Here is a 26,779-nt window from a genome sequence, read left to right as displayed (position 1 = left end):
TGTTTGTACAGGAAAGGCAAAGAAAAGTTACACTTACAGAGAGAAGAGGAAATTAAGACACTGCACCAAGAGACGATCGATAGAGCAAAGAAATAAAAAAATAATGCAGAGAGAAGAAAAGGTGAAAGAGCCAAAGGGGACTGACTCTGCAGGACACCACGAGAACCAGAGGCAAAGATGAACGCTCTCCATTTACTGAAGTTTCTTGTATGAACCACTTAATTTCAAGCAGCCTGAGGTTTGCCTCCAACTTTAAAAACTCCACAAAGAAATTCTCCTGCAGCCTCGTTTTCTCCTATAAACTCAAGAAACATTTCAGCAATTAAACACCTTCTGTTCCACATCTTCTGTCATCTTTTATAGTGTGCAAATGTGAGATTCATCCCGAGTGAGTGTCTGAAGGCGAACGTCTGCCATCTGACCTTTTCTTTGTGCAGATGGGAATGTTATTGTCAAAGCAGCATTTAGAAATGATTTATTCTTGGAATAAAATCAGTTCATTTTATAGCTTTGAAGTTGGATCTGCCAAATGTTGTGTTGATCGATAGCAACCTTAGGCTTACAGGCAACCTACAGGCTGCAATAATTATGTTTAGATTTGAGTTTCACACAATCATATCCCTTCACTGATAAGGTTTAAGGTTTGCGAGAAAAACACAGTGTAAAACTCTACTGTAAGAAATGATTTCTTATCACTTCTGCCACCATAATAGTTTTTGGGATATTTGTCTTGTATTGATTTACTTTATCATAGTTTTAGGTTTTACTTTGAGTTCATTTTCAAGTTTATGCCTATGTGGATGTAGTATTCAGATATTCCTGGTGTGGAAGCTATGGTAGCACGAACATCCTGGTTCCTGCATATTGTATGAGCCAGTGATATCTGTCATTTCAGTAACTGATCATCTGAAGATTTGAATGGCAGGTGGGTGGGGCTTCTATGCATGAGAATACCATATTGGAAATCCATTTTTTCTACATCAGTAGAAACCTAGTTTACAAAGGTTACTTGTACATATACTGACCTCATTATTAGAAACTTTGGCCATGTCTAATATGAAAATATGAAAGACTTTTTATGAGACAGGAAATAAAAGCATACAATGTTCCCTTTGATAGACATCGGCTTCAGGCAGCTTATAACGAGTCTGGTATGTTTGTAAAATGGATTGTTCAGATGCCTCGTGCATCGAGCAGAGGGCCTGCTGTTCTAGTTTCCCGAGTTGCTGTCAAATCTTTGAAAACAAGCTTTCCGTGTCTCACATTTAGTATTGATTGTGCCGGTGAGTCGTGCTTTCTGCAGGGTGATTTTCCTCAGAAATGTCTGCTGAAGTGACGCCTTATTGAGCCTCTCTGGTCACATTACCACTTCATCCCAGAGCGACATTCCTGTGATCTGCCTCTGCTGTCAGTGGATTTTGGCGTGTTGGTCATCAGAGTATCTCCTGCTGTCTAATTTCATCACAAAATGTTTTTTGGCATTTTTTTATTTTCAGAGCCTGATGTCTTTACAGCGGCTCAGTTACCACATTACAACATTACAGCTGCTTGTGGATATTTCTGCAGAACACATACAACCGTCATTTCTACCAATTGGTCATGCCAGATAATGGGAGATAATTAAAGTGAAGAGAGGCTTGATATCACATTCCTTCATCTAACAGACACACACCCGCCTATAGAAAGAATGCATACTATAAAAAGACACAAGATTAAGAGTTTCAAAGAGCCTCATGTCGAGCGGGAAATAGGACTCTCCATCTGATTTAACCTCCCATCTGGCATTGCCCTGTGGCTTCAGAGTATCAACAAATTATTTCATAATGTTCTATAACATGATAGATGAGGAAAAAAGTCCCCACTCGAGCCGCAAAAAATCGTTTTTTTCTTTAGCGGCAAAACTCTGCTGGGTGCAAGTCAGGTCTTAATTTTAGCACCATCACCAAACATCACAGTTTCAGCAGAAAACCAAACACAGACACGCACAATAAGTACATTAACCATATATACGACCGTGGCTCAGGGGGTTGGGAAGCGTATCTGTAACCGGAAGGTCGCCGGTTCGATCCCTGTGCTCTCTGTCCTGGTCGTTGTGTCCTTGGGCAAGACACTTTACCCTACTGGTGATGGCCAGAGGGGCCGATGGCGCGATATGGCAGCCTCAGGGCAGCTGTGGCTACAACTGTAGCTGTGTGAATGCGAGAGTGAATGACTTGTAAAGCACTTTGGGTGCCTTGAAAAGCGTTATATAAATCCAATCCATTATTATATATACATATATGAGAATATTAGTTTATGTTGGCTGAATGATGCTAATGATAATAAGAGCTAGTTGAATTCTGTAAATACAAAGAAAGGATGCTTCAGGCCTTCCTTTATTACCTCCTTCAACAAAGGATACAACCAAAGATCCTTTTAAAGAGAAAAGAGATGATGCGTTCACATATTACACAGGACATGTCAACAGGTTTTCAAAGGGTGGGAAAAACCAAAGGTCTGAGCGAAAACCTGCCCAAGCACGTAAAGAACATACAAACTCGTCACACTCAATGCAAGCCACTGTGAACCCACAGTATTAACCACTCAGCTTCTCCCACAGCTGACTCAGTCAACCATCTAAACAAAGATGCTCTGATCTGCCTCTCTCACTTTTAAAAACCAACATTCAGTGCTAATTCAAGGTTCCTCGGGTAGGGGTTGAGGAAGAACATTGTATATATGTATATGTGTATATATATATATATATATATATATATATATATATATATATATATATATAGTATATACATTGGGTGAATGTGCAGTAGTAGCAGCAAGCAGGTGAATTCTGTACATTAATAATAATAGACATCTGACTATTTTACAGAATAGACAATATAAACATATTTAAAATTAAAGGAATTTGGAACGTACATTGTGTTTGAGTGTCTGGAAGAGAGTCCTGTCTCAGTCAATTATAGATGATGTGAGAGGGCGGGTGTGTGTGTTTAGGGCCCGGATGGCTTGGGGATAGAAGCTCCTCTTGAGTCTCTCTGTCCTTGCCCGGATGATGCTGAACCTTCTACCAGATTGCAGAAGTTGACTAAGTTCTTGAACTTGTCTGTAAGGCTGAGCTCAAAAACTCTTTGGAGAAAGCTCATTTCTGCTGTTTGTCTCCTCAGTCTTCGTTTTTCAGCCACCACCCACAGCTCAGAGCCACAGGTGAGGGCAGGAATATAGATTGGCCAGTAAATCAATAGCTTCACCTTCAAGCCCTCTCTTCACCACATACAGGTATACCATCTACATCACTGCAGATGATGCATCAATCCATCATGAAAACCAAACTGAGATCCTCAAACTCCCCCACTATAGGGAACAACTCCTCAAATCAGAGTGGGCATGCCACCCTTAATACCGTGGAGGTGTCGGGGGTGGTTTTCAGATCAAAGTCATTAAAGAATCTTAGAAAAGTTGAAACGACTTGATGATGAACAAGCTGTTGAAAATCATGCAATGTAGTTTAAAGCGAGCACTTTGACATTCAGTAAAAATCTTTAATCAAGCGTGAACCCATGGATTTAATGGATTTGCCAAGCCCTAAATGAAAAAGTGTAAAGTGCCAGAACAAGCAGGCAAGTTAGTCCTGCAGAGACTTGAATCTGTTATCATTTCAACTCAAAAGCGGGAAAAAAAGGAAAACTTCAACAGTCGAGCTTATAATGTAAGTTTTTATTAAATAGGATTAGTGACAAAAATCAAAAGATTATAAATTTCAAAATAAATGAAAACGATTATGCAGACAAACAGGCGAAGCTCGGCACAGTATCATTCATATACAACTGTGAACACCTGATTTTTCAGTTTCAGAGTATAAAACATTTGCTGCGGTGCTGCTTGATTGCTCGTGGGGAGGAAATCCAGGAGTAATGTGAGGAAACAACCTCCAAATCAAACCGAGTTGTCAGTTTCCTCTTTCTCAGGATTCCTGATCAGAGAGAAATGTTGAGCAAACTGAAGGAAAACTCAGCTTCTTTATAACACAGAACACACTGAACACCTTTCACATGACCCTAACACCGATCAACATCAAGTCCTGAAATATGTGAGTATATGAGATTATTGACATTTATGGGAGAGTTTAGTGGATACTTAAAGTAACTGTAAGATTATAACTCACAGCATGCTGGTCACAGTCTTGTTTCTCTTGTATTTAATTTCGAGAGCTGAATGACTTTTGGTTTGTGCGTCCAATAGTCCAGTGGATACAGGTGATGTTGTTCATTTCCACTAGTTAGAAATTTTGTTCTGATTGGTCCCTTTGATGGAGCCTGTTTCCACATGATTGACTCCACCAGACGTAGGCGTGTAGCTAAAGCCCAGCAGAAACGTCCACGTGTACAGGAGAAGCAGCTGGTTGTGTTGGCTGAAGGTGGTGCTGTCAGGAGGCTGCTGCTACGAACTCTCTGCTGTGTGTGTGAGTGAAATCAAAATGGTGACTCTAATACTCACAGAAAAGTATTTTACTGCATTCCTAACCTGTAAAAAATGAGCTGCATCTATTCTTTCGATGGCTTCTATCTATAACACAACGTTTTATCCAGAAAATGGTCATTCTGGTTGACCATAAAAAAAGATCTTCCATAGCTGATCAGATGGTTCATGGTGTCTGCTGGTTTGGGACACATGGTACAGTTTGCATACTGGAGTTACTGTCTGAGACAATTCTAGGTCATATCTTGACTTATGGCATCATATTTCTGGATCTTAGATGTTGTTTTTTCCTGTAGCACATATTACTGGCACCTGATTTAACCCCTTGACATCCTCCAGGTCACCAGTGAAGCCCTTGGAATTATGGCTGCACTTTAGCCACATGCTAAATGTGGATAGTTGTTACCTTTCAAATTAACTGTGTTAAAAGCATGTTGGCCTTTCAGTTCTTCTGTTGTATTGGTTCCATTTGGATATGACACACAGGTGAAAACTCTGTATAAAGGGGTAGACCCGAACTCAAAATGGATTACTGGTGACTTGCTGGATGTTAAGAGGGTAAATTTATATTTGAGTATATTAAAAGACTGGAAAGGGGGGAAAATCTTTTAAACCAAAAGGTAAAATATTGGAAAAAAAACACTCACTTAAAAATTTTATGTGTGTCACATCAAGAAAGGTTCAGTGTAAATTTACCACAAAACACATTTTGAGTGAGTGTGCTTACATGGATATGTAGCATCCTGGTTTCTGCATATTGTTCAAGCTGGTGATATCTGACATTTCAATAACTGATCGTCATAAATTCCACCGTTGACCAATTTGCTGCAAGTGGGTTTTTGACAGTAAGGGAGTTTGGAAATTGCTTTGGAAGTTTAAATGATTGTTTGTGGACATATTTAGGCAGCAAACAGAACCGATTAGAAACTTGTCATTTTGCATCCTTGTCAGGTGCTTGAAAAAACTCAACTGCCTCCTTTCGATGTGGAGCTCCTTACCTTGTCGCTAAGGTTGAGGCCAGCTACCCTTCATAAAAAGCTTATTTCTACTGCTACTGTCCACTAGCCAGAGTTTGTGACATTTTCTGGAACCCTAAATGAATGCAAGTAAATTCCTGTGACACCATTAGTGCTGCTGCAACTAGAAATCAGGACTTCTTTCACTGGTAGCTGTTATGTATGATGAGGTTTGTTTGTGTCACCTTCATAGCAGAAAAAAACACTCTTTAATAAGCTTGAAATAATTTGCTGACTGATTAAGCCTGCTTCATATTGAAGACGCTCTGAATTTTTGAAATTTAAGTGTCAATAGCAGGACACTTAAACATAACCAGTAAACTTATCTCCACATAAACACACTCACAATTTCAAAGCATATGACACATCAGTCTGTATTCCTAAACTGCATTAATATGAATATAACTCTTGGGGCAGATCACAGATCAGAGCGCTGTCAGCTGTTCTTCCACACATCCATCCGCTTCCGCTTGTCCTTTTCAGGGTCGCGGGGGGCACTGGGGCCTCTCCCAGCTGTCATATGGCGAGAGGCGGGGTACACCCTGGAGAGGTCTCCAGTCTGTCGCAGGGCTAACACACAGGGACAGACAACCATTCGCGCTCACTTTCACACCTATGGGCAATTTGGATTAACCAATTAACCTATCCCCACTAACTGCATGTCTTTGGACGGTGGGAGGAAGCCGGAGTACCCGGAGGGAACCCACGCAAACACGGGGAGAACATGCAAACTCCACACAGAAAGACCCCGGCCTGATGGTGGACCTTCTTGCTGTGCGGCAACAGTGCTGCCCACCGTGCCACCGTGCTCCTGCTCTTCAGCACATGTTCCTGACAAAGGTCTTCATGCTCAAACTCCTGAGCCCTCTCTGATCTGGACATGGTGTTCTGTGTGAATGTGACGAAGCACAAAGGAAGAGGAGGGGACTGGAGTGAAGGTCAAGAAGAGGTTTAAAAAAGTTATCCCCCCCAACCAAAACACTGGTCAACCCCCTCTGCTGCTTCAGTTTAAGACAGTGCTCATAGAAAAAGTAATTCCAGTTCATTTAGTTAGTTTGTTAAGCCCCGCTGCTTGTCTTGATTTCTCTCAGGTGTTTTGTTCAGGTGCTCTCTGTTCAGAGTTCTGCAGTATTCAGTCATTCACGGTGAACATGAACACTTCTCCTTCTTCCTGCCAAATCCCTCTTAATCTTTTTCTTTTCTCTTCTGAATTCAACACTTTTCCCATTCATCCATTTTTATAGTTCTTCCTCCCCTTTTTCACTTCCCTCACCACCCGACATTTCATCCTTATTCTTCTTTTATGCTTCCCTTTTTCTCTTTACTTTGTACCTTCTATTTCTCTCCTCACCAACAGACTGACAAACAGGTAGATGGATAGAAGCGTCTTGTCCAATAACGAGTCTTGGCTAGGATCACATGCCTGTGGAGGAGAGTCCCAGGCCGGCTGCTTTGCTCATGCAGGGTAAACCCTGAGCTCCGGCTTTTGGGAAATCGTGGGCCACCACGCGGCCATTCTCCCCTCCAAGTCCTGATGGTCCAACTCCTAACCCACCAGCAACCGCTCCTCCTCCTGCCACCGCTATCCCGCCAAGGCTGGTGCTCATCATGGCGGCATCAATAAGCTCCTGCAAGACAGGGAGAGATGAGACAAAAGTTATTTAAGCACACAGACTCACACAAAGACAAGTCTTTGTGGGCGATCGTGGCTCAAGAGTTGGGAGTTCGCCTTGTAATCGGAAGGTTGCCGGTTCGAGCCCCGGCTAGGACAGTCTTGGTTGTTGTGTCCTTGGGCAAGACACTTCACCCGTTGCCTACTGGTGGTGGTCAGAGGGCCCAGTAGCGCCAGTGTCCGGCAGCCTCGCCTCTGTCAGTGCGCCCCAGGGTGGCTGTGGCTACAATGTAGCTGCCATCACCAGTGTGTGACTGGATATGTAAAGCGCTTTGGGGTCCTTAGGGACTAGTAAAGCGCTATATAAATACAGGCCATTTACCTTTTTTTTTTATTTATTAAATTCAGTTTAAATAGTTAAATTGTTTGGCAAAGAGGAAAAATATCTCAGAACTCTTTCATTTAGCAGATAAAAATCCTTCTAATCGTTTCAACAGTGAATTTTTCTCTTGACCTCAGTTTCCAGTTAACAGAATTAATATGACCTTTTTAAGGCCAGAATTAATCAGCCACATTTCACGTGAATTTACCTCGGAGATCCATAATGTAGATATTTTTATTTCCATTCATAACCAGATAGCAAAAAGTCTATTTGGATCTTATCGACAAATTCTTCGAGTCCATGTTGTTTCTTTTATTTATTCAGTTTTTATATTTCATATGTTGAAATTTTTACTTTTTGCCCGTGTACTTTCCAGACTCTTCGCTCTATGTGAAAGATGTGATGTTCATGCTCCAAGCATGAATAATAACAATCACCAAATATCAGCATAGAAATGTATTCTACTGATCACTTACCTTTATTAATTTGATTAATGGAGGGATATTCTTGTTGTTTTTGGCTTTCACATCCACCAACACAGAGTGGAAACATGGTGGATGCTGAGGAAGTTCATGAGGTATCAATAATAAATATGTGTGTGTGTGTGTGTGTGTGTGTTTTTAAAATGATATTTTAACAAATTAACAACAATAAACATTGCCTAGCGGACGAGGATGGATGGAGGAAGTATTACCTCCTATTACCTGTGTTTCCTGAAAACCCTCTCCTGTCTGATCATTTCTTGATAACATTTACATTTACAATAATTGATTACGCAGCAGTGGAGAGTGGACTTTATCAAAGTAGATGTCTTTCTGAAAGTGCTGTAACTAAGTTTAAGAATATAATCCAGCCACTGTTATCATCGTCAATGCCCTGTACCAACACAGAGCAGAGCAGCTATCTGAACGCTACCCCAACAGAGGTCGATTATCTTGTTAATAATTTCACCTCCTCACTGCGTGCGACTCTGGATACTGTAGCTCCGGTGAAAACTAAGGTCTCTAATCAGAAGTACCTGACCCCGTGGTATAATTCTCAAACACGTACCCTAAAGCAGATGACCCGTAATCTGGAGAGGAAATGGCGTGTCACAAATTTAGAGGATCATCATTTAGCCTGGAGAAATAGTTTGTTGCTTTATAAGAAAGCCCTCCGCAAAGCCAGAACAGCTTACTACTCATCACTGATTGAAGAAAATAAGAACAACCCCAGGTTTCTCTTCAGCACTGTAGCCAGGCTGACAAAAAGTCAGAGCTCTTTTGAGCCAACCATCCCTTTAACGTTAACTAGTGATGACTTCATGAACTTCTTCACAAATAAAATTTTTATCATTAGAGAAAAAATTACCAATAATCATCCCACAGATGTAATATTATCTACAGCTACTCTTAGTTCCATTGATGTTAAGTTAGACTCTTTTTCTCCAATCGATCTTTCTGAGTTAACTTCAATAATTACTTCCTCCAAACCATCAACGTGTCTTTTAGACCCCATTCCTACAAAACTGCTCAAAGAAGTCCTGCCATTGATTAACTCTTCGATCTTATATATGATCAACCTATCTCTAATAATCGGCTATGTACCACAGGCCTTCAAGGTGGCTGCAGTTAAACCTTTACTCAAAAAGCCATCTCTAGACCCAGCAGTCTTAGCTAATTATAGGCCAATCTCCAACCTTCCTTTCATATCAAAAATCCTTGAAAGAGTAGTTGTCAAACAGCTAACAGATCATCTGCAGAGGAATGGTTTATTTGAAGAGTTTCAGTCAGGTTTCAGAGTTCATCACAGCACAGAAACAGCTTTAGTGAAGGTTACAAATGATCTTCTTATGGCCTCTGACAGTGGACTCATCTCTGTGCTTGTCCTTCTTGACCTTAGTGCAGCATTCGATACTGTTGACCATAATATCCTGTTAGAGCGATTAGAACATGCTGTAGGTATTACAGGTATTGCACTGCAGTGGTTTGTATCATATCTATCTAATAGACTCCAATTTGTGCATGTAAATGGAGAGTCCTCTTCACACACTGAGGTTAATTATGGAGTTCCACAGGGTTCAGTGCTAGGACCAATTCTGTTTACATTATACATGCTTCCCCTAGGCAGCATCATTAGAAGACATAGCATACATTTTCACTGCTATGCAGATGACACCCAGCTCTATCTGTCCATAAAGCCAGATAACACACACCAATTAGTTAAACTGCAGGAATGTCTTAAAGACATAAAGACCTGGATGGCCACTAACTTTCTGCTTCTTAACTCAGATCAAACTGAGGTCATTGTACTCGGCGCTGAAAAGCTTAGAAATATGGTATCTAACCAGATTCTTCCTCTGGATGGCATTACCTTGGCCTCCAGTAACACTGTGAGGAACCTTGGAGTCATTTTTGACCAGGATATGTCCTTCAACGCACATATTAAACAAATATGTAAGACTGCGTTCTTCCATTTGCGCAACATCTCTAAAATTAGAAATATCCTGTCTCAGAGTGACGCTGAAAAACTAGTTCATGCATTTATTACTTCCAGGCTGGACTACTGCAATTCATTATTATCAGGATGTCCAAAAAACTCACTGAAAAGCCTTCAGTTAATCCAAAATGCTGCAGCAAGAGTACTGACAGGGACTAGAAAGAGAGAGCATATTTCTCCTGTTTTGGCTTCCTGTTAAATCCAGAATTGAATTCAAAATCCTGCTCCTCACATACAAGGTCTTAAATAATCAGGCCCCATCTTATCTTAATGACCTTGTAGTACCATATCACCCTATTAGAGCACTTCGCTCTCGCTCTGCAGGCCTACTTGTTGTTCCTAGAGTATTTAAAAGTAGAATGGGAGGCAGAGCCTTCAGTTTTCAGGCCCCTCTTCTGTGGAACCAGCTTCCAGTTTGGATTCGGGAGACAGACACTATCTCTACTTTTAAGATTAGGCTTAAAACTTTCCTTTTTGCTAAAGCATATAGTTAGGGCTGGACCAGGTGACCCTGAATCCTCCCTTAGTTATGCTGCAATAGATGTAGGCTGCCGGGGGATTCCCATGATGCATTGAGTTTTTCCTTTCCAGTGTCGCCAAAGTGCTTGCTCATAGGGGGTCATATGATTGTTGGGCTTTTCTCTGTATCTATGAAGCGCCTTGAGGCGACATTTGTTGTGATTTGGCGCTATATAAATAAAATTGAATTGAATTGAATTGAATTACACTAGACGGCTTTTCCACTGAGGTTCTTTAGTTTCTTTATTCCTCAGATTTCTAGTTTGATTCACAGACATTCAGTCGGCTGACGTCAGAAATAATGACGCACTTTATTTATGTTAATATTGTTCACAGAGTTATGACTCTGAGAAGTAAGACTTTTGGCATAAACTACAGTGATCTGGTTGAAGGCTCCTAATTGCCTCCATGAGTTGTTTCACAGCTGCACATCCAGTTTTTGGATAAATGATGCTTGAATCAGTGTGTACCGCAGTGCACCGTGTGTGTGTAAAAGAGTCATCACCCAAAGTGATCAGAGTAGAAGTTGTTTTTCAGTAGCAGAATGAAGCTCTTTCCCTCAGCCTCACCTCTCAGTAAAACTAATGATGTGGATCCAAAGTTAATATCCTGCATCGGGCCTCTGAGGCTCCCACGCTCCCTCTCTGTTTGCTGCAGAGTGCCGACAGTCGTCAGGCAGATTGGTACAAATAAATCCTGGATTTATTCACTTACTGAAGCAGCTTCAGCGCCTACAACGCCTCGGAGCGAGCGTACTTACGTCTGAACACCCGACACCGAGCACCATGGGCATCTCCCCTCATGTCTCTGCATCTCCCGCCCATCTTTTTCATTTTGATAGAAGGTTTTATGATGATAGCAGCTCTACATATGATGTCAACAACAAAACAGCATCTGTCCCTGCAGTCAGACCATCACTGCTGTTGCCTGCAGAATAGCCACCTGTTAAACCATCGTGAAGCAGACCAGAGATTTTTGTGTCCTGAATATGAAAATGTCTCCTTCCAACACTGTGGCCCCAATGACAGCCCTGTTGAAGCTAAAACTGAATTTTAAGCATCACTTGTCGATTTGGCCAGTTTGTAAGTACAAAAAGTAAGAATCTGATGATAAGTAAAAGACTTTATAGAACTTACAGGGAAAGTTTCATGTAGAGACTTAATTCAAAATAAGTCTCAATGTGAAGAAAAGTAATAAAGCCACTGAGTAATAGGTGGAAAAACTGGAAAAAAAGACCATGAACTTTTCTAATCTAATACACAGTTGTTGTTATGATATCTTAACTGTCATAAAGTGAATGTACAAACTTGACTGGACATGCATGTCTTTGGACTGGAGCAGGAAGCTCGAAAATCTTGAGAAAACTCTTGCAGCAACACAGAGAGCATGCAAACTCCAGGAAGAATCATCTGTCCCAGGAAGATTAATCCTGATGTCCCTCTAGCAGGTCCGGTTCCACTTCTATGTGACAAATTAGTATCAAGGTTTGCACAGATGTAACTAATGAAGAACAAAGTGCTTTAGTGATCCGCAGCCTCATTAGGACAGGAAGTTGTGTCAGAATGTGAGCATGGAGCATAAGCTTTATACTGATCATCTGCAATTAAGCCACAAAGCATCTCGCGCCACTTAATGCAAAAGTAATGCAACAACTTATAAATGACAAGTCACATGTAATGCATTTCTTTTCTTGAATAAACATCCCAACACATGGCAGATATTTGGAGGGATTAGAAAACACAAAGTGTCGTGTATGGATTTAACACGATCAGTATCTCTGCTTCTAGCGCGTTCTCATCCCTCGGGTATTAATTAACGCAGTTGTGTCGCTGTCGTGTCTCTGTGGAGCACAGGGTGTCCTTTAGCTCCTGTGCCTTGACACAGTAGGTTATGAGATCAGTGCGAGGGGTCTGTCCTGGTCCTGTATGGGTTATTGTTGTGAGCTGTGTGACCCAAGCCACAATCTTCTCGTAAACCTAACTGCAGTTTACAGAAACCTGAAAACTAGAACAACTTCACAGCACCTAAATATAACCACTATTATATGAAATATAAATAAATAAACCATTTGAGTCCTTTGACCAGACCTAACTAGTCCTGATCTTTGTCACGTATACCCCCAACCATTCATTTTCAAGTGCAGGATGATTCTTAAACCCAAACCACAATCTCTTCCTCAAGTCCATCAAGTACTTGTTAGTGCTTCAGTCTAACAAAGTTCTTTTCAGCTGCTAAACCTAATTCTGAACGTTTTAGTGTTTAACCCTTTAAGACCTACCATAGAACCAAGTCCGCCAGAGCTTATATTATATGTTTACATGCTGTGGAGCCATTTTTGGGAGCATTTCAAGTTGATATACATCAGTACAACCATTACAGCCCAGATTTTAATAATATGTCTGCATTAAGTGCATAGTGATTACATAAATTGCAAAAAAAAAGGCAATAAACTACAAAAAAATTGAAAATTGTTTTTGTTTTTTTAACATATATTTCTAGTTAGAGAAATTTAAGAGGCTTATCCCTCAAAGCTGTAAATACAAAAAAGTTGCACAAAATAGTTTCCCACCACAGGAAATTTATTTTGAGTGTCTTCATAGTTTTATTTTTGAAATACACCAATTTTTATACACTGCAGGAAAAACAAAAATAAATATTATAGTGCAAATTTGCAAAAAAGCAGCATATGCATCAAAATAAACTATTTCCAGCAGTGCAATATGAGTCCTAAGCATCCCAGAAACCACACAGAAAGTCATAAAGTCAAAGATAACTTTTAAAAACACCAGTATAGGCTCATGAGGCCCTGATGGTAAAAAACTAAATTTCCGCAAAATGACATCACTTCCGGTTCCGGGCAGGTCATGGAGGACATGCAATAGTTCGCGCTGATGTACGTAGGAAGTGTTATGAACAGCTGATCTTATCTGCAAAGCGTGTTTCTGGAATATTATGTTTTTGTTGCTGCAAGTGCTTTTATGCAGTTTTTGCAAAGCTATATGTGGAAGGAAACTGTGACCGAGGACAAGCTGATGGCATAAGATGTAAGTACAACTCCTCCGGTTTCATATGCAAAAAAAATTATTGCGCTAGCTCACGTGGTTGCAGAGCTACCAGGATTTAAAAATAGTTACGCAAAACAGAGCGTGCTGCTCTGACCGGCTTTAAAGGGTTAAACTTAACCAGTTACTTTTGAGCACATAAACCTGACCAAGAAGTTTAGTTTTCACTTGTTGGTTATTTCTAAAAACTCAAAGGAAAATGGGACACAGACTATCTAGACCTCTAATATGGGACCATTATCTCTCAGTATCAGCTGATGCCACAATGACAAAGGATGTCTCGCATCTAAGAAAAAGCCATTATATGATGGGCTGGGGTAAGAAAGTGCTGGTGCCTTAGACGATGGTCAAAGTTATGTTGGAGCACAAAGACACATGCAAACAATCTTAAATAAAAAGAAAAGCTACAGCTGCAAAGAGCAGAACAGCTTCACATCCACATGTTTAGTGAAGTTAAAAACCTTTGCTTCTCTGTTACGGGAGACTATGATGCAATATTAACAGCCTAGTTTCAATAATGTATCAGAAGAAGATGCATTATGGATATTCCTTTATTGATTATCAGTCCCGTGTGTGCTGTCGTGCTCCTTCACATGAATTCCTCTGCAGCAGGTAACCGTTGTGTAACCCTGCTCCGTATGTGCCCCCATCTGCTCTCACTGATGAAATCTTGGCCACATGTTGTGTCACCACTGCAGAGTTTTTTAAGTCCTCCCTTTGTGCTCAGACAGAAATGTGAAGTGAATGCAAAGTCCAGCGCAGAGAAGACCTGACACACTGGAAAAACGACTCTAATGACTTGTTTGTTCCTTCTGAGCAGCCCATCAAAGTCTCAGTATTAACCAGCACAGTCAGTAATGAGGCGACCGCAGTTTCATCACATACGGACGCCGGCGATAAAGAGGAGCTCGAGACCCGAGTGGCAGATGAGCAGAGTTCAGTTGATGTACTTTGAAATGGCAGAAGTGTTTTTGCTCCTGCCCTGTGGCTCCATGCAGAAAAGGGCAGCAGCTCATGCACATGATTAAAAATAAAACTGCAGCCATGAATGAACGAACTTTGAGTTCTCTGGTGTAAAAGAAACATGCACTAAAATTATGTTTATCTATTTGACCAGGCTTAAAACATCCACTTAGCTGGAACGAAGGTTATACATCACCTACAGAGATGTTGCACTACTACTACAAAAAAAAAAAGAAACTAGTACAAAATATACAGGAAATGTCTGTAATTTTGGTCACATTTGGGATGTTTTCATGACTGAAAGTTCTAAAATCTTTTAAATCTATTCAGAAATTCTGAAGCCATCATAATTAACCCCATAGACAGAAAACTGAACTACCACAGAAACCAGTAAGTACTAAACCAAACTGAAACAGACTAAAGCAAACCTGAATCTGTTGCACTACCCTAAATATTAGGGGTGGGGAAAAAATCAATACTGTGTAGCATGGTGATATTTTGTTTGCTAATAATGTATGGATACAGGGACAGCAGAAATCGATATTTTGTTACAAAAAGGTTTTTGTGCTCTGACTTCAGAGCATGTTGATCCTTTTTCTGAGCAAGAATCCTGACATTCCTTCACTGTCCAAATGTGTTTAACTTGTTTTATGGCAGCAATAAACATGACAGTTTACTTATTTTAATTTAAGACATGTTTTATTTTAATTAAGTTTAAAACTTTTTTATTTAATGTAAAATTATATTTTGTTTTAATTTACTTTCAAATTCTTCAGTTGCTGAAGGGGCTGCATAGTTTTCATAAACTGCATAGTTCAGAATAGCTATAATTGTACCAGATGGTTGATTCAGTTAAGTTGGACTAGACTGTAATACAAACCGTTCAGTTTGTCAACAATAAAACTGAAATGAGAGAAAGACTGAGTGTGAGACTTTGATATTAGAGAAAATGAATATTGATAAAGTTTACCTTTATGTACAGAATCTGAATATCGCAAAATATTTTTAAAAAATTGCAATAATATCGTATCGTGCGTTAAGTATTGTGATAATATCGTATCGTGGGATGTATGGTGATTCCCACCTCTACTAAATATATGGCTAAAATACTCAAAATACTTTTGATTTGTGGTGGTCTGACTGGGGTTCTATTCTTTTTTCTGTCCCTTGGATCCATATAGACACATGAGCTGTGCACTGATAATATTCAGATACCTACTCAGTTCGCCCTTACGTATGTTCTTCAGCATATATTACCCATCTGTCTCCATCACCTTCATTCACTAATATTCCTCTCTATCTCTGGTTGTTGGTGTTGCTTCTGTGAGAACTTTTATGTTATTTTTTTATTCTTCTTAACTTAAATTTGCAAATCAAATCTGTTGCCAGAGCCAGCTTTGTTTCAAAAAACAACCTTGAGAAGGTTATCCGTGCTTTCATCATGCTCGGGCTCTTCCAAAACGCTCCTGCGAGAGTCCTGACTGATGCACACAAACAAGTAAATGAGTACACATCACCATCCTGGCTGCAAAATCCCAACATGTTTTTGCTCCCAAGTGCTAATCACACTTCATGTACCATGCTACTCATTTAGATCACATCACCAGCAGCTGTTTAAACCACCAGATTGTATTCAACAGATAAATTTCAAGCTGAAGCTCAGAAATGATCTGGAGGAGAACAACCTCTCCTCCAGATCATATCTACCTCTGTAACGGTTAACAAATCAGTGCACAAGTGCAAGAAACAAGGTCTGTAAAGACATGGACGAGTGAGTTTGGTGTGGTTAATCTTGACTGGCCTGCACAGAGTCAACCTGACAGAACACCTTTGGACTGAATTAGAGCAGAGACTGTGAGCCAGACCTTCTCATCCAACATCCGTGCCTGACCTGGCAAATGTGCTACTAGAGAATGATCAGAAATTTCCATAAAGACACTCCTAAACTTTCTGGAAAGCCTTCTTAAAAGAGTTGAAGCTAATATAGTTGCAAAGTTTTAAGCATGTGAATAAAAGTGGGATGTCACTAAAGTTCATATGTGAGTGAAGGCAGACGAGCACTGCAGATTGATACTTTTGGTAATATACTGTATGTTCATGCTGGCCAGGACAGCCCAACTTCTGACAGCTGTGTAACAGACATCTGTGCTTCATTTGGATCAAAAGAAGCTAAAAAAAGTCCTGCAACATCAGATATGTGCGATATCCAGCTAAAACATTTCAGGCTCAGCGTTTAAAAGCAAAAATCGCAGACTTGTTTTTACAGTTTTACCATTTCTCTGTTCTCACCTTCATCCTTCTTGACTCAATCCGAGACTTGTAGCAGAACTCGACCAGAGCCACCAGCATGGCCAGGCCCAGCCCACCAATCAGGATGTAGAAAACTCCAGCTACATTGCTCAGACTGAGCGCGCTAGTTTTGTCCTATCAGCACAGAGAAGTGAGGTTAGAGACACCGAATCATGGTGCACAGAGGCATGACATCACTATGGTTTGAATCCAACTGTAAGCAAAAGGACAAAATTATTTTTAAAAAGTTTAAAATGGTCTAAAATCCCAAAGCTAAGTTTCTAACTAAGAAGACCATTATGCAGCGTTCAAAGGCTGTGATATTCTGACAAATGGAAATATAAGAATGTCAGAGATCCCCTGAATTATGGAATTTAATATGAAATTACTTTTGGGCAACATCCACTCAAATTTGAAATTTAAAATTTACTGCCTAACTGATAATTTTGTAGTTTCCATTCAAAACATAAAACCTAATCGGTGACACCTACCAGGAAAGTAAGTTTTAATTGTGCTTTGATGTTTTTGTACATCAAAGTCTATTTTGAGATATGAACAAACTCCTCTTTGTAAAAAATCCTCACTTTTTGCTGGCTAATCACAATAAGGAAACAGTTAAAATAGTTAATAAATGGTAACAAATGTTAACAAATAACAAACATTTATCCATTAAAACTAATTAAAATGAGAGTTTGTCACTCCAAGAGTCTAATTCAACCATCTAGTCTTTAGCCCAATATTATCTGATATATAAATGTATTTAAAAGTCCAAATGTATCTGATCCTTTACTTAATACCCCCACTGAACAGGGCAAAGATGCTAATGTTCATCTCCTCATGAAAAAAATGAGCCTCCGTTGCCTCAATCATAGCCTTTGAACATCCACATCTATTGATCTGTCACATGCAGCTTCATGCACGAAAATGCAAACAAAATGAGGAAAAAAATTATCTTGAAATTCTTAAAAAAAAAAAAGTCTTATACTTCAATCCAGAGGTTCGTTATATCTGTCTGGTCTTCACGGTCATAGAAATGTGTCATTTATGAAAAATAGCTTTATATCACAATCTTTTAAAACAGACTCAGTTGGCGAGCTCTTGTATTTTGCACGTTCTTTCCTCACATGCATCGCTTGGTTTTTGGTGGGTGTGACTTAGCTTTTTCATCCAATAGCATGCAGCCTGTTAGAAAAAAAGAAAGGAGGAAATAGTGGGCGGGGCCTCCCTTCAACAGTAGGAAGTGCTGTGAGCCTATCAGTGGAATTTCCTCTCCACACTGTCATGTTAACCTCAACCAATCAGCTTCTGGGAAATCCCACCAAAAGACACTAAAAAAGTCAGACTTCTTAAAAACAAAGTCATCTGAATTTCTATGTAACATCTGATGTAACAGTGTTGTTCATTGATGCTTTATAGTTGTTAACCAGTTAGCTAAGTGATCATGTGAATGATAGTGGAAATCAGCTTGTTAACAGAGATCTTTTAACCAAATACTCTGATTAGATACCAGGTAGGTTCAATTCTCTTTTAAGAATTGTTTCTGGGAATAAACAGTCACCATCACCCTTGTATTTACAAGTGTTTTACAGACTGCATAAATAAGATCAACAGCCTTTATAGGGACTTTGTTCATGAGACTTGTACATAATCTGTTGTCCTATGTAGTGGTGTTAAAGTATAGCAGTATAATATGTTACTGAAAAAACCCAGCAGCTGAGCTCAGCGAGCTGTGAAGCATGATCACTGCCATTACTGACAGAGTGTAAACAAAATGTTACACAGCAAGTCAGATAAACTCCAGAATTAATCATGTCACATTAAACATTTGGAAAACTTGTTTTTTTTTTTTACATAATGTGAAAGCCTTCTGAATACAGCTTCTGATATGAATGGCTTCAATAAAGAGATGACAAAGATCAACTTTAGTAAATGAATCTCTATTAGTGGACACATCTTATCATCTCTGTATATTTTTGTTATGGAAAGTTCTCTCTACACTAAACGAATCCAAAGGGAAGATGGAAATACACCAAATCATCGGCACGACTCTCAGCGCTGCACTTTCAGTCTGACATTAAAAGTGTCTTTTCTCAACAGATTGATGAACGTTTTTCCACCATTTGTTAGTCACGGTCTGTTACTCAGCGAGTTCAGAAGAAGCAGGAGGTACATGACAGATTGGAGACAAAAACATCAGCATTTGTGTGTGGGAAGGAAAGGGGAGGAGGGAGGATGGGAGGGGGCAAAGCTGTGGTCATTTGCTTCAATTTAATCAAAGTTGGTCAGCAGCCATAAACAGAGAGAGAGAGACTCAAAGAGCGAGAGAGGAAGAAACAGGCAAATATATCTGCATTTATAAGAATCTGACATTTTACATCTGACCTGTGTGAAGGGAACGCAAACCTGCTTTAATCTGGAGCTTATCTTCCGGGCCTGATTACGTCTGTTTGACGGCTTCTTCTTTCTTTTTTAGCAGACAAAGTGTCTTTTTCAAAACTCTGTGACACTGTACACCCACGAGCAGAGACTAAAAATACACATGTAAAAGTGGCGCCCAAAGGCAGTTGGATGTGCGATTAAAAGTGATGTAAAAGGTCACATTTTTCAGCAGAGTCGCTCGTCCGTCTGTCTGCGGCTGCTTCCATTGAACTGTGCTGACCACCGAATATTCTGGAGAACAGAAGGAAGGCTGAGCAGAGAAAAGCCTCTGAAGAAATCTGATGGATTTCCACTGATCTGGACTCATGAAAACCCCTTATCTCCAAAAAATGTCTGCTTTGTCAGAAATGGCTGAAGCCCCGCTCGTCTGCCTCCCAATTTGCATAAATTTGTCTTCGAGCTTGAAGCACGTTTGGTAGGAAAGAAGTTCATAAAAAATACTCAGCACATTTCAGCGGCTTCTCAGTTTAAGTCAGGAGTACAAATTGGAGTTGTGGGGTTTACACATGCCATCAGGATATTAAAATGTTTTCATGTTTTAATATGTTTATCTTTCAGTTCTTCAGAATGGTCAACTAGCAGTGATACACTGTAAAAGCAAAAACCCTCAAAAAACCAAAAAAATAATCAATAAAAAAATGACTTTATGACCTTGAATGAAAAGTTTGTCACTTTGCGACCTGCTTTCATACTTATAGGTGAGAAGAGACCGTTCATGTTTAACCTTCTGAGGCTTCAGTCAAAGGACATACCATTATTCCTCAACCAGTTGGTGAGTAGTTGCTGGCAGTCACTGGTTTGGTTTCAAATAGGTCTACAGTGATGCGCCAAAAACTTTGTTGCAAATGCGTTAGCCACTTGCAGGTTGCTGTAATCACACATAGATTGTATGAATTTGTTGGGAAACAAACAGAAGCTGTTTCTGTTCAGTGTGAAATATTTGCCTTTTGAAATGTGTTGGCACAACTTTTGTTGGCAGCACCATCTTCGTGAATGATTTCACGCAGGAACAGTTAGCAAACTACAGCACTACTTGCCAAATCATTGGAAAATACATATTTTTCCCTGTCAAACAAGGTTTTCTAGGGCAGGTCCCTTGGCCTGTATTACTGAGGCCTTACTTTAAGGACTTGAGACAAACAGCTACCCTCACTTTGTGAAGGGGTAACAAAATATACCCAATGAGCACCTTAAATCTCACTAAAACATTTACTCTACTGAAAACACGTTTCCTGTTGTGTCCACTGGTCATTGTTTACAAGTGTAGTTTTATTGGAAGATCTAATAGAGTGTCTGTGAAGGTTCTCATTCATCCAGGTCATTGTAGTCAAAGGAGCTTGCAAAGAAAAGCGTCTGGACTTCTTTAAGTTACTTGAAGACGTTTCTCATCCGAGAAGCTTCTTCAGTTCTAAGGTCAAATGGTGGAGAGTCCCAGATATAAACCTAGTGGGAGTTTCCCCCCACAGAGGGACAAAAGGACCCCCTGATGATCCTCTAATCGCCTGAGCCAAGGTGTGAAACTGGGTGTGAGTCACAATCAGCCAGAGTTTCGGGTGAGCTCATTGTGAAACCTGGCCCCACCTTATCATGCAAATTCCTGAGGTCAGATGGCCCAGGATGTAAGTGGGCGTTAAGGCGTCTGGGGAGGGAACTCAAAACTGGATTATAGATGGCAGACAGTTGGTGTCGTAAACCACCGCCTCTGTTCAAAGATGGTCGCTCACAGTGGACATAGATGGCTTCTTTCACTCCTCTTTCAAACCATCTGTCCTCTCTGTCCAAAATGTGAACATTGGCATCCTCGAAAGAGTGACCTTTGACCTTTAGATGCAGATGGGACTACATCTTAAGGATGCTGGGACTCCCCACCATTTGACCTTAGCACTGAAGAAGCTTTTCGGATGAGAAACGTCTTCAAGTAACTTAAAGAAGTCCAGACGCTTTTCTTTGCAAGCTCCTTTGACAAGATCTAATAGAGCAACTTTTCCATTAGGACCTACTCAGATCGAGTCGTCACAGTTCGCCATGGTTTTCAGGGTTTTCCATTAAGTCATAGTGAGAGTACCTGGTACCAGGATCCCTTGGAACCCTGCTTGGCCAGGGTTCCAAGGGATCCAAGCAGGTACTAAAATATGACCTTGTTAGACTGTATTCCACCAATTGGCTGGTCAGTAGTGTCACTCGGTGACTTATGAGAGTGTCTTGTTCAGGAAAATCAAAGCCCCCATTTATAAGAGCTGGCAACTAATGAAACGGCTACAAGAAACGTCCAAGTCTGACGAAAAGGCACTGCCTTAGCAGCAGGTATATTTTTGCCTTAACATACACCTTTGTTGTAGCGCTCATGTCGCACATTAATTACATAATGGGACACGTGGATGCATTGCTATGGTGACAGCCACACACATCAAGTAGTACTGGATCGTAATGGAAAACCAGTCGATCTGAGTCAAGTCGTGGCGAGTTGATCCAAGTCGGTACTAATGGAAACGAGGCTTAAAAGGTTAAATTATTGTCAAATGCTAGCAAAGGTTTTAAGAGTTCGTTTTGACAAGTACAATCAGGCACAAGAAAGCTTGCTGCTGATTGTTCACATTCATCTGCTGATATCTATTTGAGTTTTGAAGAAGTTATCTACAGGTTAAGAGATGTTTAAGAACTTTCATTTTAAAAATGTATTTTCTTCCTCATACAGGATCCTCACCCCAGGTTACCTAAATGAATTCAGTCACAGTGATGTAGTATGTATAAAGTGTAAAGGTCACGCTATATTACTACTCAAGGCCAAGGAACAGTGTTGGTCCCCAGAAAGTAGTAACATGCTCTGTTATTGGTTTTGTCTTGCTGATATCTGTTTATCTCCCTAAATGTAAACAGAATTTTTACAGGATTCATATTTTGAATTTAAACTGACTTTAAAACTAAAAAATACATTTTTAATGCAGGACAATAAACAAACATTTGCTTTCTATTTAGCTGCAGACTATTAGCGGTGCCTTCACTTATAAAAACACTTTCTTCCAGGTAACTTTTAGCTTAAAGCATACCAGTCAATAAAAATGTGGAAACAAGGATCAAAAATATGAATTAGCTCAACTTTTTTGTTTTTACAGTGTAGCTGCTGGAGTTTCAGAAACTAATAAGGGAAGGGGGGAGGGGATTGGGTGGGGTGGTGTAGGGGGTTAACCAACACATGACCTTGGGACCAGGCCTCAAGAACTGACCTTTCTGCCGGAGTCCTTGTGTCCACACTCCCCCTTGTCATACCACCACTTGTTTTTCAACTTGTCTAAGACGGCTTGTTCATTGAGCTTCAGTACTGCTAGGTTTACTGGGATTCTTCAAAGAACCATAAGAGGAAGGAAGGGGAATTGGAAATAACATAAATAACATTATGCACCTCCATGTTATCTTATGTTATTGTTCAGCTGCACAGCAACAGGGCTGCGATAGCTACAGCAGCAGCAGTGGTGGTGGCAGCACCGTTTTTAGCAAAAGTGACTTTAGCAGTACAGTAGCTGTGGAACACTACAGAAAACACCTCAAAAACAGCAGAAAGAAAAACAAACAAACAAAAACAGGCACAATCACACGGAAAACTCTGGAAAATGTCAGCATCAAAGTGATATGCATTAATACTCCATCTAGCTTGGTTTAGCCTGACTCCCTACGTGCGAGATGTGTATTACTATATCACTTTGGGTAACCGGCAAGGGCTGAAAACACTCCGGGAACTTTGGGTTTTCTAAGCAAGAATGCATCATAAGCTGTCTAAAAAAAACAGACTGCATACTATAAACTGTAGTCTCTAGGCGAGGAAGGCTGAACAGCTAACTTTTTCTGGAATAAGATTGAACTGACAAAACTGACTGAAGGGGTATTTTAGTAGGCTTAGTACTTATCAATTCATTGCTAGTTAGCCAGGATTTATTTTCTTCAACTCCATGAACAGACTAGATTTGTATGCTGAACCAATCAGCCACAACCTTTGAACCTTTGGTCACTAAAAGGCATTTATTGTCTTACAATTGAGTGTTGTTCCAGGAAACCCCGGGTCCTAGAATGGCTTTCCTCTGCTTTCATCAGCCCGACAACCTGTACTGCCACACTACAAAAACCACTCTAGAAAGCCTTAAGAAACCCAGACAGACATTGTCTAGGCAAGTCTAGATCCCAACTCAATCCAGCATCTAAACCAGGCATATAAACATGTTGAATCTGGGGAAGTCCCATCTTGCAACTTTTGAGTACTCTAATTATATACTGCCTGACGCCACAGACAACCTTCTGCCCATATGACATGTCACAGCAACCAGAGGTAGAACCACAAAAGTTGGTTTTAATGTCAGGCTGTATATTTATATAGGTAAAACAGTCCACCTTCCTATCTCTGAAATATTGTTCTTATCCATATTAGACTTGAAACACCTAAGACAGACGGTTGGGACGTATTTCACCAATCTTTTACTTTTGTATATAAATTTACAGATAAATGTCCTATAGTACTATGAAACACTACAGTATTTAAGCAATCAACTCCTAGACTTTAAATATGTAAATCAAGTTTTGCTGGTTCCTCTGGTATAAATGCAGGTAGGCAACCTGAGTTTCCCAAAGGGTTCTAAAGCCCCATTCACCTATAAAGTGGCTGGTTTCATTGTTTCTCAAGGCTGGTCACTGGTCCAGTCTCTGGTTGCCTAAGTCACTTCTTTTGTTCAAGTCCAGGGTCGAAAACCTTTCTGTCACTGCGTAAACCTGGAGAAAATCACCATCTTCCTTCTACATGACTAAAAGTACTAAAACGTACTGAAAGTAAGGTGGATGTTAGTCTTTTAGTAATGAAAGATTTTCTTTGTAAAATACCCCATCGATCAGAAAGTAAGAATTCAAAAATGTCTTAGACAAAGAAGGTCACAGTTTTGATGGCTCTATCACCTCCTACTTATCTGTAATAATTTTCTGAGAAAGACACCAAATAGAAGGTTCCTGTAGCATTTCATTGGTGCTATCCGGAGTGTTTTAGTTAGGTAGCGAATTCTGGGTTATTGCCGGTTACCCTGGTGTGCCATTGCCTGTCGTTACCCGTTGGGGTTACGGTGATCTGACCTTGGAGTCCCCTCCCCCGGTGCCGCACTCTCCCTTGTCATACCACCATCTGTTTTTCAATTTGTCCAACAGGCCCTGCTCGTTCAGTTTTAACACTGCCAAGTTAACAGGGTTTCTACGGGGATGATAGTAACAATAAGGGATAAAAGGGAACCTGGTGTTAATGAACAGACGACTGCCACAGTGAAGATAGCAACATTAATACACATGTGTACCTATGACAGGCATGATCTTATTAATGATGGTACATAAAAACAACAGATTCACTGCTATTCAGCCCAGACCTTGTAACATGCTGTTTCCTGCATCTTCCTCCTGCATTGTGAACATTACAATGCAAGTAGACCAAATACTTACAGTTAGAGAAAAATGCCATCATTTTTGTTTTTATCAAATTTTCTGAACTGCGAAAATCTTCAGGTAATGCATACTAGTGACTGTCTGTCTGTCTACTTTACAGGACTCATGCAGTCTCTTTTGAATCTCCGAACACTGTGGTCTTTAAATGGAGAAACACCATTGTCAAACTCAATTAAAGGTGTGATGCCCATTTAAATGTAATTAGTTATTAATCTCTGTCTCTCTTCGTCTTTATCCTGTCTTCCTTCTCTCACCCCAACCGGTCGCAGCAGATGGCCCCGCCCCTCCCTGAGCCTGGTTCTGCTGGAGGTTTCTTCCTGTTAAAAGGGAGTTTTTCCTTCCCACTGTCGCCAAAGTGCTGCTCATAGGGGGTCATATGATTGTTGGGTTTTTCTCTGTATGTATTATTGTAGGGTCCATCTTACAATATAAAGGGCAGCTGTGGCTACAACTGTAGCTGCCTCCACCAGTGTGTGAATGTGAGAGTGAATGAATAGTGGAATTGTAAAAGCGCTTTGGGTTCCTTAAAAAGCGCTATATAAATGCAATCCATTATTATTATTATTATTATTATTATTACAAAGCGCCTTGAGGGCACTGTAGTTGTGATTTGGTGCTGTATAAATAAAACTGAATTGAATTAAATGTCATAAATAAGTATACAATACTGAACGGAATATCAGTGCAGTGGTCTATAATACAAGAATCATTTAGACTTTTAAAGTAAATAACAATCAATAGTAAATGTTTGAAAAACACTTTAATTTCTGTTTCTAATTATAAGTAAAACTGGTAAAAATTCCTGTTTGTGAGCATCTTTTCAGTGGTAGCATATGTTGACAATGGTCTCACTGGTTGGGTCCCAATTCTCCAAAACAAGGCTAATCACTGCATTCATTATTTTATGAAACAATGGCACCACGCCGATGCCAATATGGCATCAGCTTCTCGATTTAATTTGCATTGTCTATAGCTTGTTCTTGGCTCTGACTTGTAAATGTCTGGCTTGATTCACTCATTCAACAATTGCTTCAGTGGATTGTGTTAAACTCAGCCATTAGTTGTAGCAGAATAGCAAGTTTCTCAAAACCAAAGGAAAGGTAAACTGCACTTTAATATTGTCTGGGTGGAAAAAACAGAAAATGATTCCATTTTACTGCTGTGCAGCAAAGCGTCACTTGCATTTACTTCTTGTCAATACCTGATAAATAAAGGCGGAACACCAGTCAAGTATTCAGGTGTAAATCAGTTCAAATTAAAGGGTAAATGTCTTTTAAATATAAATTTTGTGTCATTGTACATGTCCTTGTTGTTCCCCTTTACATACCATAATGATCAAAACTATAGTGTGGCAGAAGGCAGCAGATGATGTTGAACGGTACATGGTAAATCAATAAAATGATCAATGAGCAGAGGTAATTCAGTTTGAAATGTCAATAACAGATGATGTGATGAGTGTGAAAGCAGCAGAAGAGTTTTGTTCTAAAGTGCATAACTTAATTTAAAAAAGATCTGTATAAATTCAGTGTGAAAAAACTCAGATTAAATTCAGATTAAAAATGTTTGTGAATCAGATGCTGAAAATAGTAATTTTACAAATTTGACATATCAGGAGAATCACTTACGCTGGGTTCAGACTAGAGAATACTTGTTTTTTTATTTTGAAAATCGTTGCTTTTCATGACTGAGACAGACTAAACATTGTTTCCGGATCATGAATGCTGCCTTTACTTTCAAGGCGTGCGTAATGGAAAGAAGGGATACAGTGCTGACAGCTGTATGTCTTGAGTAATGGTGTGTGTCCATGTTATGGTCCGCGGCCCGGTGTCCGAGGAGCTGATGGGATGCCCACGCCCACGGGTGTGGCTGTTAACTCCACACCTGCGTCCCATCTCAGGCGATTATCAGGTGGACTATTTGATCCAGCCCAGCCAGCTGCTCCACGCCAGTCCGTTAGTTGTCTCACAGCAGTAACAGCTCGGCGTGTTTTTGAGCCACCTGCCCGTCTGGAGTTTGGATCGCCTCCGGTACCGATTGCCTCTACTTTCCTGGAGCTCCCCCGCGGACCCTCACCCCTCCT

General features: G+C 40.2%; 1 protein-coding gene across 5 annotated transcripts in view; it reads right to left on the bottom strand.

Annotated features, from left to right (window-relative positions):
• Positions 1–3,692: 3,692 nt before the first annotated feature.
• LOC102789181 (glutamate receptor 1-like) overlaps positions 3,693–26,779 on the bottom strand; it is a 112,155-nt gene continuing 89,068 nt past the window's right edge. Inside the window, exons 16-18 of one of the 5 annotated variants that reach the window (XM_087847575.1) lie at positions 24,340–24,454; positions 16,795–16,929; positions 3,693–7,117 (exon numbers count right to left, since the gene is read on the bottom strand). In XM_087847575.1, the coding sequence (XP_087703701.1) occupies positions 6,905–7,117; positions 16,795–16,929; positions 24,340–24,454 (463 nt within the window). In that variant the 3' untranslated portion in view covers positions 3,693–6,904. Of the gene's footprint in view, positions 7,118–16,794; positions 16,930–17,217; positions 17,977–21,789; positions 22,573–24,339; positions 24,455–26,779 lie in introns of those variants that run through there. The other 4 variants (XM_087847576.1, XM_087847577.1, XM_087847578.1 and 1 more) reach the window with 4 other exon arrangements.

Source organism: Neolamprologus brichardi, chromosome 10 (genome assembly GCF_056152115.1).
Source record: "Neolamprologus brichardi isolate AB-2024 chromosome 10, ASM5615211v1, whole genome shotgun sequence".
NCBI classification, from domain to species: domain Eukaryota; kingdom Metazoa; phylum Chordata; class Actinopteri; order Cichliformes; family Cichlidae; genus Neolamprologus; species Neolamprologus brichardi.
Note: the sequence above shows the minus strand (reverse complement) of the source record. Positions and strands in the feature narration are given on the sequence as shown.